We start from the raw sequence: 14,389 nt of genomic DNA, 5'->3' as shown, positions 1-14,389 counted from the left end.
CGATAAGACGTAATCTAACTTAGCTAGATACGTAGATACGTAGCTGGATACGTAGCCGTAAGTAGTACTTTGAAATGTGATTGACACCCCTGTATTCCAATCCAATCTAGTACCTATTCTGTAACGGCTGTCGCATCCATCATTGATCTTAGCAGCATCAACGAACAAAACTACTGTATAATTCTTGCATTTACTTTTACATCCCAACTCAAATTATTTTATTCACAAGCAGTTGCAATTGCTTCGCGGATCGAAGCTTTCCTCAACTACATATTAACAACTCCCCACTCCCCACTCCTCATGTCTCAGGACAACATCCCTATCGATGCCTGATGCAATGGACCGGGCGAGCTCCGTTTCGCGAGCCTTGTTCCCAAAAGGTCCCAGCTTTACTGTCGAAGACTTCTCTAGTAAGGACTTCATAGTCCGAGACTTTGTAGACGACCTTGCCGAAAATGCCGTGTCCTTAAATCGTCGCTCTGGTGTTGCTCAGCAACCTTTCGATCCGAAACCCTTGATTCGAACCTTTGAGAGTATGGCCTAGCATCTTCCTCCCTTTTGCTAACCTCAACCGTATATGTTAACGTTCCCCCCTATTTAGACGCACTACAAGGTCTCGGGAACCTATCCGAGGAGTTACAAGCCAAGGAGTCAGATCTTTCGTCACAGGTCCGCCGCGCCGAAATTCAACATGATCAAACCATCGATACTCTCGGTCGTAAACTAGACCAATCCATTGACCAGTTTGAAGCTTTGGACCTCACCCTAAATAACCCTAACGGAAATTCCAACGGTGGCGAGCGAAGCAGTCGTGGCGAGGCGGGTGGCAACATAGCCGTCCAGATAGGAGAGAAGCTCGAGGAGTTGGATAGGAAACGCAGGCGGGCCCTGGATGCCAACTTTCTCATACAATGCTGGCTCCAAGTTAGTGAAACGGGCGAGCTCACATCCTTGGACGATATCCAGCGTCAAGGCGGTGCCGAGAACAAAGTCAGATGTGCCAGTATTGCCCACCAATTGATGCGCATCAGTCAAAGATTGGATCCCATTTCTTGGGGACAGTCTAACGGGTATCACCGCAATGGTAACACCAACGGTGATAAGGAGGTTGTTGAGAGAAGATTCAATACACGAGAGATACTGGAAAAGTTCTGTGAGACGCTGGAGAAAGACCTGCTACAGCAATTCAACAACAGCTACCGCAAGCAGAACTTTGACGACATGAGAGAATGTGCCAAGGTTCTATACGATTTCAACGGAGGTTCCAGCGTGGTCGCTGTCTTCGTCAACCAACATCAGTTTTTCATTGACAGAGACCAGCTCATCACGGATGAAGTAACTATGGATGGAGAGACCTGGGACCAGCTAGCCGACCCCGACTCTGAGCCACCAGGTGTTGAGCCTAGTCTTCAATCACTGGTTGACGAGGTCAAGATTATCATGCAGGAAGAGTCTTTCATCATCAAGAGGGCTTTCCCGTACTATGAAACTGTTTTGATCAAGTTCATACAGCGGGTATTCCAACAGTCAATACAACAACGGTTAGAGGTGGTGCTAGAGAAGGCTAATACCATTTCATCATTGGCCTTTCTTCGGTCCCTCCACGCTTCAAGAAGTTATATTGGTGCGCTTATCGAAGATTTGAAGACTCATGGCCTTACAGAACACCCAGAGCCATGTTCACCCCAGATATCACAGACACTCGACCAGCAGATGGAGGAACTGTTTATTCCGTACATTATGGGCAATTCTTATATTGAACGTGAGAAGAGGAGCTTAGAAGAGTTGTTTAACTCGCTACTCTTCAAATACAACATCTATCATTCCAGAAGGAAAAAGGCACCGACCGGATTCATGGCTTCGTTAGCCCAACAGACCAACCAGCTCATGGCATCGGCTAAGGACGCGTATCTAGAGCGGCTTGAGTCAGCCGATCTTACAGAAACGCAGAAAGCCATGATGTTGAGAGTTGCCGGTGTCCAGGAAACGGACAAAAACAAGAATGAGATCGAGGTTTCAGAATTAGAAGGTGTTTTGAGTACAGCTACTGCTAAAAGAATGCTGACCTGGCTTGCCGAGAGCGTTCGGCGAACGCTAGAACTGGGAAGCCAGAGCGAAACCCCCAAGGATGTCGCTGTACTTCTCAATCTTTTATTAACGAACATGGGCCAAGTCTATGTCGAGACCGCATTGGAGGCTGCGCTGGAGAAGGCTACATCTCAAGAAAATGCGAAGACAGAACCAGATCTCAACTATCTGCCTTCGGTTCGACCAGCTGTAACAATTGGTAGCATGATGAACCGCTTCATAACCACTGTGCTGATTCGCCTTGCCGAATCCAATACCACAGTGAGGAGGAGTATGGAGGCGCAGTCCAAGATGGGAATCGAGAGTATCGAGAGAAAAGCTGGTAGCATCATGAAGAGCACGGTGGATGTTATCGTCAACTGGGTTGCCAAGTCACTAGCCAATCAGAAGAAACTCGATTTCCTGCCAAAGGATGAATTTTCTATTATCGAGTCCCTACAGACAGCAACCTGTACTTCGATCTGCCTATTTCTGTCCAAAGGTACGAAACTCATCAGCCAAGCAGTGGACGGCACGAACCTGGAGGTGTTCAGTAGCGAGCTAGCGCTCGAAATTCAACGGTTGTTGTTTGAACACTTTAAGAAGTTCAAGGTCAACGCTACAGGTGGCCTCATGGTGACGAAGGATATCGCCAAGTATGTAGCAACTCTTAAAGAGTGGCCCCTATCTAAGGACGTTGAAGCCGCCGTCGAGCTACTCACCGAGATTGGTTACTTGTTCATCATCGGTCCCGAGGCGCTCCGTGAGCGTTCTCGTAACCTGGCTACAGGTGGCGGCTCCTCTACCAAGAAGCTTCTCAAGGCCGACTTCAAGGCCTTCATCCAGAGCAGGGACGATGCGAAGAGCCTAGGCGTCCAGAGCGTGCTCTCAGGGTTGTAGGAGATAAAGGCTCAAGGAACAGATCCTATCGGCGGTGATAGAAACAGGAATGGGATTTCGGCGGAGGGTAACAACGGTATATTGTTCGCGCATCTAGGACAATTGGATCGCCCGCATTATTTTGTACATTTATGAATTACATGAGATACCATCACGAGAACGAGTGCCCTTCCCCACGTAACCTTGGTCGTCCATTGTCGATCATTCCGTCTCATAGGTATACTCGAATACGCCACGCGGTCAATATAAGTCAAGGTAGAAACCAGAGAGGTTTAAATATGCATATACTACAGTAGGGAAGAATTGCCAACAGGTAGACTAAACAGCGGGAAGCTCTTCATATCTATCCCCCTATTTTTTGTAAGGCAGGTGGCAGGTATTCAACACCTACGAAGATAGAAAAGCATGAAGGATTGGATGGAGATTGGAGATGGTAGATGGTAGATGATATGGGAGTTTACATAACCTGGGTAGGTAGAATGACATGATGGATCAGGTGGATGGATGGATGGATGGATGGCTTTTTGATATATGAACAAACAAATCAAATCGTTACGTAAAATACGCCAACCCTCCTTTCCCTTCCTTTCCTTTCCTCTCCCGCTTCCCCCCTTATTCCGCTAGCCAGTCAGCCAGCCAGCCAACCTCGCCACCATTAACCATTTTTACCATTGTTTGATAGATGGAAAGATGGATAGATGGATTGGCAGGCTGATTGGGAACCAGACAACAACGAAACAAACAAACAACAACAACAACAGAAACACAATAAAATAAACGTCCAGCACACTTTTTCCCCTCCTTAAATAATAAAACCCTTCGCCACCAAGCCTAATAAAAACCCTTTCCCTTTTTTGTTTCCATAAAAAAGAAGAAAAAAAGAGAAAAACAGCAACGCCAATTGTCCGAATCCACGTGAGAGTTATGATGAACCTACCTAGTAGTAAGTTCGCATGGACCGTTTTACATGTCCCCTGCATCCATGGATAAGTACAGTAGGGTAGAGAAAGGTAGGTAGGTAGGTAGGTAGGTAGATAGCAGATGCCACGACAAAGGTCATGGCGAAAACTAATAGTATAGTAGTCTAGGTAGAGGACTAGACTTTGTTGCAAAATCTAAACTACCTAGGGTAGTTAGGTAGGTTATCCATCTGACGAAACCTTTCATTCAAGACTTGTCAAGCCTTCGCTTCTTTTTATTCCGCTTTCTTCAGCGCCAGTTTCCCTGGCTAAGAGACAGCAATCCAGCAACGCAATCCATATCCCCACGCTTACTGGGACTGACATGGCCTTGCATGAACTGCTCAACTTCCTGGTCATCACCCTTCGTGCTCCCATGCACACTACCGTTTTCTTTATCCTCAAATATTGATAATGGAGCATCTCGTGGCCGTGAAGAGGGTGCTGTATTTGCCCTGCTTCCGAAGAGTAGAGAACGCTTAGTCGTGCTATCCTGCTCGCCGAGCACACGGCCAACGCGACGAGGGTTCTTGCTCGGTATAACCTGCGCTGGGATCTTAGGGGATGGTAGTGGTCGTCGGCGGGGATTTTGTTGTTGCTGATTGCCTTCCTCATCTGGACTCCAGTTCTCCTTTGGACTCCAATTCTCCTTGTCCGAGTCTCCGCCTGTAGGACTCAAGATAACGGACAGACTACCCTTTCCCGATTTCTTTTCTGGTTCCGGTGTTTCCTTTCGCGTATCCAGTAATGGCGCCGGAGGTAGGCTCTGCATGCGTGCTATGCTGCTAGTGGCCCGGCCAAGCTTGGCCTTCTTAGTCGTTCCCTCACGATGTGAAGCCTTATTTTGCGGTGCATTACGCTTGTTGGGGTTGGACTGTAGCACATTTATGGCGCTATTATGGTTGTGGAATAGGTTGCTGAGACTGGAAGAGCTGCTGCTGGAACGCAAGAGGCTAATGGCAGCAACTGCGGATCCAGAGGATTCATTCTCAGCTAGTTTCGTCAGCTCGTCCCGCGAATCTGCCTCGCAGCACGATTCCCACGCGTGGACGTCCCGTGAACGACCGCGGCTAAGCTGAGGCGGGAGATGAGCAGTAAGAGTCGAGATGGGCGGCAGCGTGATGCCGGGAAGGGCACTCCGACTCCTATGAAGAGTCCGGTTGGCACGAACTGGAGGCAACGTGTCTGCGTCGCCTTGCATCTGTGACTGCGCCTGGCGTGGTGGGGATGGCTGCGAAGCAACTAACTCGGCTTTTCCATCCAAGGAGAGAGACAAGCGAACCTGTGACGACGCCGATGAAGGTAAGGGGAGAACAGACGCCGGGGAGCTGCTGGCGGCCGAGTTGAAAGAAGATGAGAATGATCCGAATCTTATAGGCATTGATTAGTACTCATTTTTGGGCCATGGAAGGGGAGGGGTGGTGTATACCTAAACGAATCATCACCAGCTCGCCCCAGCGTAGAGGGGGTTGTGAAGGAATTTTCTAGACTTCGTCGATTTGACAAATAAGCGACTGGCGTTGACGCGGTTAGAGGGAAAGGGTGATTTTCGACATCAGATTTCTGCGACGATGTTGGTGTGCCCTTCTGAGAACCCTCAGGTTCCGGAACCGGCGATCTATCGGCTGCGAGATGATCCTCATTACTCGACGTTGGAGAAGAGGATAAAGAGTGTTCGGATATCGCGTCCTGGAAGCTGAGAGGTAGTTTCTCCATGCCAGGAGCCTTCTCACTTGCAGCACGCGTATCCTCTAGCAGACTGACTTCATTCGATGTACTTATTGGTGTAGGTACAGGGTCGGAGGACAGGATCTGCACGCCACCACCATATCTGAGTGCCGCAATCTCTTGCGGCGAAAGAGGACGTGATTTCCGTCGGTCATTTTGTCGACGGTTCTGGAACCAGATCTATACTGAACATTAGACCCAATTGAACAAACAAAACGCGGCCATCAATCAGGAGCTAAGAACATCCTTGACCCAACAAGTAGACTAAACTGACCTGAACTTCCTTCTCGTTAAGTGAGACGCGACTCACGATATCGAGACGCGCTGCTTTATCGGGTTTCGGGTTGGCGTTATACGCGGCCTCGAGGATAGCTTTATCCTGGGTTCTAGACGAAAATGACAAGGGAATACATTTAGTAAATGCAATAGTATGGATAGTATGGGGCATTGAGGGGGCCTGTCTATGGGTACACACGTGGTTCTCTTCCGCTTGCCCTTAGGATGTTTTTCAGTGCTAGAGTCGTGAGTTGGATAACCAGATTCCAATCTGAAAGAAGACTCGAAGGATATGGCAGATGTGTCTGGATTGCTGCTGCATTGGGAGCTAAAAGACCTTCGGCTTTCATGAATATCGTGGGTGGGTGCCATAGTGGTGGGAGATGGTGACGCGGTAGACGGTAACATAGTGGGTTGCTAATAATGCATTTCTATACACACATATAACACGCGATATTGGTAGGAGTGAGTGAGAGTAAGGGTAAAAAGAAGGACAGGAGTTACAACGAGAGACAAAGTCGTCAAACTTTTTTATGGTTCCCGACGTAGTTGAATTTCTAGAATTTTTAGTTGGAAGGAAGAGTTGGAGTTGAGAGAGAGGGAAAAAGAGAAGTTGAGATAGCTCTTGAGATGTTGGAGTACCTGGGTAGATCATAGTGGGGACTTTCTTTTTGGCGTGTCAAGTTCTCTGTACTACTAGTAGTACCTTGTAGGTAATTTGGCAATCTAGCAATCAAGACGCGGTCTTGAATTACTTATCTAACGCAAGGAGCTCGGGCCACTTGCTTAATTGTCCAATCATAACTTCCATCGCGTCGTCCGTTTTCCGAAAAGGGTAACTTATTTACTTAAAGGCGTGACATCAAAAACACCGCCTATTCAACGTGGAATCTAAGCTAATGTTAGCTTCCAATACAAGGAAGAAGAGAAAGAAGAAAAAAAACAAATAAATAAATGAGTGGCTGGACATTTCGATATTTTTGATGTATGTATACCATAATTACATATGTACATATAACCAACCTTTGGAATTATGATAAGATAATAATTAAATAATCTAATTGGCATTTCAAATGTTGGTTTGACGCAATTGAGGAGGGACGCTTCATTAAAAGAACCAAAACAGGTAACGCTACCCAATAAAACTTCAATGTTCATTCACAAAGCTTCATTGAAAATGATGTAAGCAAGTGTGCGGGTATATTATTCACAAATCTACTATGTAGTACTATATATGTACTAGGTAGGTATATACTACTAGTAGGTACTAGGTAGTAAATAATCAAAACATGCTATGAATAACATATTCATGGACACAATCACATACGCATTTTTACTGTAGTATGCAGATAGTTACCACTTACAATTCTTTCCAGATAACTATCACACAACCCCACTCATCAAATCTTGAGCCGCATACGTACTATGTTCGCCCACCCGGCCACCCAAAAAACCATGGCCCCATTTGACAGCACTGCCGCCACGTATGGCCTGGACCAGGGTTAACTCAACATCGACGACGAACTATTCACGTCTTGGCGGCAGGGTCTCTATCTTTTTCTTCCCCCGTGGTCTCCATATCCCTGACGTCGTCGGCGAAAGCCCCCTCCCCTCTCAGGCGCGCTTGAGAAGCTCGGTCGACCAAGTCTGTCCCCCCCCCTTCATGGATAAAACATTCCAGCATGTACTAGGTGTGATATGTGCGGGATACTTCAGTCCGGGGGTGGAGGGCTTAGTCATGAAGGTGAGATGTAGTGAGGTAGTAAGTACTTACTAGGTGGTACCATGGTAGTAAAGTGTAGTATCATCTTGAAAAGGGAGTATAAAGAGCTGTTGATAAACAAATATGATATACGATAGTGACTGCATCTTTGCCCTCAAAACTATGAAGCCTTCTTTAAGCCATGTAGGTACTTACCTACATACCAGCTCAGATACCTACTTTATAAGTGCCCAGGTAGTAACTAGAAGCTAACATTAACGACTTTGAAATATATGTAGTAGGTGCTCGACAGGCATTCATATAATTATAGGTACTATACCTAGTACTACTATAAATAAACATTTACCTACTTTGTATGTACCTATAGATTAGATAAATCCTTCCTATACGGCACAGACATTTAGCCTATTGTCTAATATACTAGACATCATTATATAAGGATCACAAGAGTTTCCGACTTAATTTCAACGTCACGTCTTGAACCGAGATATGTACCGTCTACACCTTCAACACTCACACCATACAGTAGAATACATGCTTAGGTAGTAGTCTAGAATTGGGCATAAAATTGGCTTGGCTACACCTTAAACTACATAGTTCACGATGACTTTGATCAAATAATTAGAGACCACATATGAATCTTAATTTCGTACTAGTCTATATAGTCGCCACCGTTGGGACTGGCGATGTAAGGACAGTGCTCGCGAACTCTAGGGGCTGTCTCAGGTCGACAATACCCAATATAATGAACCGTGATGCCACTCGTAAAGAGAGATGGCCCTCGTTGCCCTCTAAAAGATAAAAATAAAGTCTTAGCTCAACGCCGACGAACTCCTCGTGGGGTGTATCAAGAAATAACCTGGATCCTCCTGTCCCGTGCGCAGGGGACTATCAGAAGTATGTACTTCGTAGGTATCTAATCTCAGTCCATGGACTCTGATTCTAAATCTATGCTCTACATGCCTAAAAGGCTCATCTGTCTTCGTAAGGGACTCGCACTGGTGCTGCCATCCTCGCTTGCGTAATAAGCCGAATCGGTATCGATATCCCATTCCGGCTCCTCCTCTCCGTCGCCCGATGGGCCGGCCGGCTTACCATCAAAGCCCTTCTGGGTAGCAGCTCGCGTGTTCCACTGAAGCGTGCGCGAGACGCTGTCAAACCATTCGGTTCCATTACGCATCACAGTGGGGAATGGGTACTGAGATGCGGTAATCGTCACACAATCGCCCTGCTTCAGCTCTACCCTGCCCTTTCCGTCGAACGCACAGTAGGCTGTGGCGCGCGAGTTGCGTGGGATGGAAACCCGGAGGAGCATGGTATCGCTAAGCACCATTGGGCGGAAGGACAACGTATGCGGGCAAATGGGAGTAAGGAGAATGGCGGGCAGCTCCGGACTGACCAAAGAGCCGCCGGCGGAAAGAGAGTAAGCCGTAGATCCAGTCGGCGTGGAGAAAATGCAGCCGTCGGCTTGCACTACGGTCAACAGTTCATTGTCGCCATAGAGCTCTAGGTTGGAGACGTAAGGGGACGGGCCGCGGTCGATGACAAGTTCGTTGAGAACTTCGAATTGCTCTCCTTCCTCCATTTCTTGGCCAGAGGCGCCGTTTCGGAAGACGGTGCACGTAAACCTCATGCGAAGGTTCACGCGCATGCCTTCCTCGCCCATAACTCGGTTGAGGTGCTGCTTGTACTTCTCAAACTCGAAAGTAGTCAAAAAGCCAAGGCTGCCCAAGCTGAAAGACAGGACAGGAGGGACGATCCGTTGGAAAAGCCAAGAGGTGAACAAAACCGTCCCATCGCCTCCCAGTGTCAAGACGAGATCAAACTTCTCCGGTGAACTCCAGCAAAGGTCTGGAGACCAATAGCGAAGCATGGATTGAAAACGGGGATCCTCGTCCACGATACTAGATGCGCCAAAGCGTTTCGAGTTGCGTAACTTAGCATCTACGTAGACGTTGACGCCAATGTCGGAACCGTATCGAGGGGTTCTGAGCAGCCACATGGTCAATTCCCTAGTTAGGTAAACCAGTTCATTGTCACGGGCCTTGGTAACAATCATGACGCTGCGCACAGCCCGGCGGATGGGTCGGCGCTGCAACTGCTTCGAGACTTCGCGGACGCCAGTAGCGGTCTGCACAAGTCTTGAGTGAGACATCCATTCATCATTCTTGATCTCCTCGAGGACCTTCTCTATGTCAACTGCATCGTCAAATCGGTTGTGGTAGAAGCAGGGCGATTGAAGGGAGGGGAACGCAGTAGTCGGTGTCATGTTGCGGGCGGCAAGTTCAGAAAGGGCTTCGGAGAGTTGTTGGGACGAAGCCGGATTGCCAGGTCGCTTATCGACCGCTGAGCTGGCGGATAACATTCCGTTCAGTGATAGAGCCTCTGGTTTATTATTTCGTGCGACAGAGGCCAGAGCCTTCATAAGAGTCTGGCGCGGGATAGATTCGACCGAGGGTGCGTTCTTGTGATGGGTGCGAAACTGATTCTTGGGCGGGTTCTCCGAGTTTTTCAGGGCTAGAGCAGGTGGCTCTGAGTAGGAATCGTCACGGTCAGCATTGCAGATGGAAGGCTGATTTGAATTGTTGGAGTTGTTGGAATTGCTGGAATGGTTGGAAGAAGAAGAAGAAAAGGGCGGCGCAGGGTCGGAGTTTGTGGGCGATTTGGATTGCTGATCTGGAAATGCAAGTGACGAAGTCTTAGTAACTGGGCCGACATTAACACCCCCTCCGTTAGGTGCTGCTTCTTCGCTGAGCGCTGGATGTACCCCCATTGATCCCACTGATCCTATTGTTGGAGACCCCACTAAACTAAAGTTAGACATATTTCCACTTAATTAATCCTAGGCACCCTAGCATTAAACTAAGCGAAAGTAGTTAAACGGGTTCAACAAAGAGTCCCGATTCCGAAGTGACTAGGCTTGTAGGTAACAGCGGATTCCACAACGGATTCCACCCAATCTGGTATTTCCGAAACTGCTTTTGCTTGCAGCAGAAGATGCGGGAGATGCGGGAGATGCGGGAGATGCACAAGAGGTAACCTCCGAATCTTAAGTCCGTTCAGCTTTGTCTTCGAATCACTTCGAATTACCAAAGTTATGTTACTAGGTAATATCGAGGTAATATCGTAGGTGCCTAGATTAGAGGGCTTGTCAGCTTGACTTCTAATTTAGATGATGCCAGCAAATAATAAACATAAGCAGATGCAGATAGCAGACACATGTAAGCACATGGAGCAGAAAAACACCGTCCACATAAAGTTTAGTTTAGTGTCGCTTAACATAACTAGAAGCTATGCCCGCGAAACTTGAAAGCATGTCCGAGAAATGCCACCCCTTCCATCCCACCTCCAAGCAAATCACAAATTATCACATGGGAGGAAACTTACACAATGCTGTTCCAAAGTGGCACGCTAGTCCCGTGATATAGATCGATGGAGAATCAATCACAATTTCGTCACAACGGCAAATTCCCGAGGGTCTTGAATTGGCTATGAAGCTGTCTTGGCTTGTGTCGTGCAGATGATTGAATTCCGGACAACGTGAGGACCCGCTCGATTGGATAATTAGATGGAATATTCGAGTTATTTTTAGAAGGATCTATTAAGTAACCGTGGCCAGGTCAACTTGTCGAAAAGAGCGATCGTGAGAAGTGTCCAGTTCAAGAGTTGCGAGGCGATATTAAAGACGCTCGTATTAGTCGACAGAGCAACGAGATGTCGGGATCTTGCGACAAGCCTATTAAGTTAAGATATATGGATACGAACTCGAATTCGAGCTTTCCACAATGTGTATTAAATGGGTAAGGAGAAACGAAGGTTAACAAGCAGCCAGGCTGGAGATAAATCAAAGATGCAAAAGACTATAAAGGTCTGTTTTGCAAGAACTTCCAGAGCTCTGCTTTGCTGCTTTCACAAACAACCGGAAGAAGGAGAAAAGGCTTGGGTCTGGGTGACTGAAGATCCAGTTAGACGGGACGCTTGAAAAGTTCACTGCAGCCGACTTACTTATTAAGAGATAAAATATATCGTTTACCTTAAGGTAGAGGTAAAGATCGAGGACCAAGTGTGGAGATTGCTTGAGCGCGTAGTAGGTCCTAGTAGGTACATCATAGAGCTCAATAACCCCGTGCATGGACCGTAGAGTAGCAGCTAGGTGGAGCTTGGTACCTAGTAGCTGAAGGTCTTACTATTACATAGTACTATGTATGTAGTAATGAAGCCTCAAGTAAGTACCTACATACCTCCAGAGCTATGGATACACACAAACCTACAAATAAATAAGGTACATACTATGTTGTAGATGGTAACGTTGAAGTTACATAGGCAGGGAATATTTCCTAGGTATGGCAATAGGAACCGAAATCGATTGCCGTCGGCGTAGATTTCTGTACTGCATAGTACACTGTATCTAAAAGATCGTGAATAAGGAAGACCGAGAGTACGTGGATGTTGGTTTGACCCACCACTATTAGCAACTTCTCCTGTTTTCCCTAACAGAATCTGTAGGGTGTAGTCTCACGTTGGAGCCCCCGAACAGGGGTGATGTGGCGATGGATTCTTAAGGGGAATAGACTCGTCTCATCTTTTTAACCTTCCCACCAAAGCGAGAACGCTCACCATGGCTCTTAGAGTCTTAGCTAAAATATGTGGGGGTTTAATACCTCTTTCTCCAAATTGATTGGTTAATCGATTTGGATTTGGATTTTGACGGAGACTCAACACTCTCCTGGATCTCCTTGATCTCCTGCTTGCGTCCTGCAAGCGAAACCGCATAATTCCTAAATGTTTTGAGCTCTCCCAGGCCTTATTTGACACTTGAGGAATAATCCTGCGTCTGGAACTTTGTCGACCAAAACGCCCCCCCCCTGCGAAGATCACACATCTAGAAATCATCATCAACCGCCACTCTACCGCTGACCATCTCCATTGGATCATAACGAATTTTTGATTTTTGAACAGGTTTGCCATAAGATCTCGTGTAAGTTGTAACTGGCATATTGCCATATAAGCGCGTAGTGGCTGTTTGCGGGCGCTGCACTCGGAATGAAACGTCGCCTTCAAGATTCGGCAGGGTCTCAAATGCGGCCCTGTAGCAAAATTGTCAACAAAATCCATCTTATGTTAAGCCATTGGCAAGCAGTTATTGGCAAGGCGTATCCAGTTGCTCGCTTACTAGTTAAGGAGTCATGCCGTTTTTCCCGTTTGTCCACCAAAGGGCCCATCCGATCGGTCTTATTCCAGACGAGGTCCCCATTTGCTAAAACGATCCACCATACCTAGCAGAAGATCCCAAATATTATCTTCCATGATGCCTAGCTGTCAAAGCAATGCGTCCCGTTCGGGAGCATCAAACACCACGTGGAGAGAAGTGGCCTGACATATCCCTCGTAAAGTCAGAAAATGTCACAGAAACCAGACCAGAACCTTGGCGCATTCTACCACATGAGTCTAGCCAATAGTGTATCCTCTCAGTACGACTTGCAGCACGCGTTGATGTGCAATATGGGATTCAAGCTTTGATGCGGCGTTGCTCATTTCCAATGTAAATCCGAAGCTACCTTTGCTTCTAGGGTAGACCGTGTAAATTGCTTCCAGTTTACACCAGCTACGTTAGCATCGTCCATATCGGTATCACCATCATTCGTGGAGGGCGAAGGACAACATTGACGTCGGGCAGCAGTATAAACATCATCCCATTCTTTCATGGTGAAGTGTCCTTCACTCTCCACAAGTATCAACTCATCGTGTGAGGTGAACGAAAGAACGTGGAATGATTCCGAAGCTTGAATCTCACGTGGTGAAGGGCTTGGGACGATCTTCTTCGATTGGCCGTCGGCGATAATGGCCAGGGAAGTCGAGGTCAAGGTTGTTGTCAGCGGTAAAGCAGCAGAGAGGAGAGAGAGCACTGCTGTTTGCACGAGGGCGGGTAGTATAGGTAGGTTCTAGAAGAACGACACATGCTATTAGTATAATTTACGTCTTCTTAAGTTTAAATCCAAGTGTTGGATCTAAGTGTGCAACTCACTGAACCAGGCTGAACAATCTTAGAGTTTACATATTCGTTTTCTGGGGTAGCAATAACTTGTAGGACGATCTGGATAAGAGTCCTCGGAAAATTGTCGACGAGGATAATTTGACGTAACGTAGATTGAATCAATGACTCTAGATGCCTTTCCCTTGTGCCTACAAAGAGATGTTCAGCAATGTTTAAATACCTAAACTTGAGAAATTTTGAAAGGAAGTCCAACCTCCAACCCCTGCAGCTGGTCGTACGATCACGTCGACAACCGCCTCTTCTGGAAGTTCGTCTCGTCTTTGCGCTTCGATGGGCCCATTTACAGCCCCGACCACGGTGTACCCTGCGAACGAGAATGTAGCAGAACCATCGGAATTCGGTAGATGAGAGAGAAGGGCCTCTGGCTCGGTATTCATTGTCATCTTGGACAAGCTTTGCGGAAGTTATTCTTGACTGTAATCGGTGTAGACGAAGAAATTCGGAGTGGTGAGATGACGATGGAATCCAACTTTTTCCTTTCTCAATTAGGTATCGAGTGGATCCATGTGGGGCTTTCAGTTAACTGTCACTGTCAGGTACACTACGAGCATACCCCGCTATTAGCATCGATATCTGCATCGCTCCGCTACTTGAATTATATCTATTGAGGTTCAACACATAGGTACATAGTTATGTACGGCATTATTCGAGGAGGGGCAACTTACTAACTAACCTGTATGT

General features: G+C 47.0%; 4 protein-coding genes across 4 annotated transcripts; 1 reads left to right on the top strand and 3 right to left on the bottom strand.

Annotated features, from left to right (window-relative positions):
* Nucleotides 1-108: 108 nt before the first annotated feature.
* On the top strand, nt 109-3,540 carry GGS25DRAFT_472372 (exocyst complex component Sec10). The gene is made up of 2 exons (XM_049259434.1): nt 109-533; nt 602-3,540. The coding sequence occupies exons 1-2, from the start codon at nt 326-328 to the stop codon at nt 2,965-2,967; spliced, it is 2,574 nt and encodes an 857-aa protein (XP_049121930.1). The 5' UTR covers nt 109-325; the 3' UTR covers nt 2,968-3,540.
* Nucleotides 3,541-4,061: 521 nt separating this feature from the next.
* On the bottom strand, nt 4,062-6,631 carry GGS25DRAFT_57372 (uncharacterized protein). The gene is made up of 4 exons (XM_049265870.1): nt 6,130-6,631; nt 5,929-6,040; nt 5,356-5,834; nt 4,062-5,296 (listed from the first exon to the last, which is right to left on the bottom strand). Exons 1-4 carry the CDS (start codon nt 6,336-6,338, stop codon nt 4,177-4,179), a joined length of 1,920 nt encoding a protein of 639 aa, XP_049121929.1. The 5' UTR covers nt 6,339-6,631; the 3' UTR covers nt 4,062-4,176.
* A 1,977-nt stretch (nt 6,632-8,608) lies between these two features.
* On the bottom strand, nt 8,609-10,426 carry GGS25DRAFT_512595 (ATP-NAD kinase; the record flags this gene model as incomplete). Its single annotated transcript, XM_049262796.1, has 1 exon — nt 8,609-10,426. One exon carries the CDS (start codon nt 10,424-10,426, stop codon nt 8,609-8,611), a length of 1,818 nt encoding a protein of 605 aa, XP_049121928.1.
* A 2,550-nt stretch (nt 10,427-12,976) lies between these two features.
* On the bottom strand, nt 12,977-14,257 carry GGS25DRAFT_57082 (uncharacterized protein). The gene is made up of 3 exons (XM_049265869.1): nt 13,902-14,257; nt 13,679-13,836; nt 12,977-13,595 (listed from the first exon to the last, which is right to left on the bottom strand). The coding sequence occupies exons 1-3, from the start codon at nt 14,089-14,091 to the stop codon at nt 13,185-13,187; spliced, it is 759 nt and encodes a 252-aa protein (XP_049121927.1). The 5' UTR covers nt 14,092-14,257; the 3' UTR covers nt 12,977-13,184.
* Between the last annotated feature and the right edge of the window lie 132 nt (nt 14,258-14,389).

Source organism: Hypoxylon fragiforme (assembly GCF_022984875.1).
Source record: "Hypoxylon fragiforme strain CBS 206.31 chromosome Unknown GGS25scaffold_1, whole genome shotgun sequence".
In the NCBI taxonomy this organism is placed as follows: Eukaryota; Fungi; Ascomycota; class Sordariomycetes; order Xylariales; family Hypoxylaceae; genus Hypoxylon; species Hypoxylon fragiforme.
Note: the sequence above shows the minus strand (reverse complement) of the source record. Positions and strands in the feature narration are given on the sequence as shown.

Coding starts and splice junctions, on each gene's coding strand:
- GGS25DRAFT_472372 (XM_049259434.1), top strand. CDS start 326: ATGCCTGATGCAATGGACCGGGCGAGCTCCGTTTCGCGAGCCTTGTTC. Junction 534..601: donor CTTGATTCGAACCTTTGAGA/GTATGGCCTAGC, acceptor CCCCCTATTTAG/ACGCACTACAAGGTCTCGGG.
- GGS25DRAFT_57082 (XM_049265869.1), bottom strand. CDS start 14,091: ATGACAATGAATACCGAGCCAGAGGCCCTTCTCTCTCATCTACCGAAT. Junction 13,837..13,901: donor ACCAGCTGCAGGGGTTGGAG/GTTGGACTTCCT, acceptor ATCTCTTTGTAG/GCACAAGGGAAAGGCATCTA. Junction 13,596..13,678: donor AGATTGTTCAGCCTGGTTCA/GTGAGTTGCACA, acceptor TCGTTCTTCTAG/AACCTACCTATACTACCCGC.
- GGS25DRAFT_57372 (XM_049265870.1), bottom strand. CDS start 6,338: ATGTTACCGTCTACCGCGTCACCATCTCCCACCACTATGGCACCCACC. Junction 5,835..5,928: donor TTAACGAGAAGGAAGTTCAG/GTCAGTTTAGTC, acceptor TGTTCAGTATAG/ATCTGGTTCCAGAACCGTCG. Junction 5,297..5,355: donor GCTGGTGATGATTCGTTTAG/GTATACACCACC, acceptor AATGCCTATAAG/ATTCGGATCATTCTCATCTT.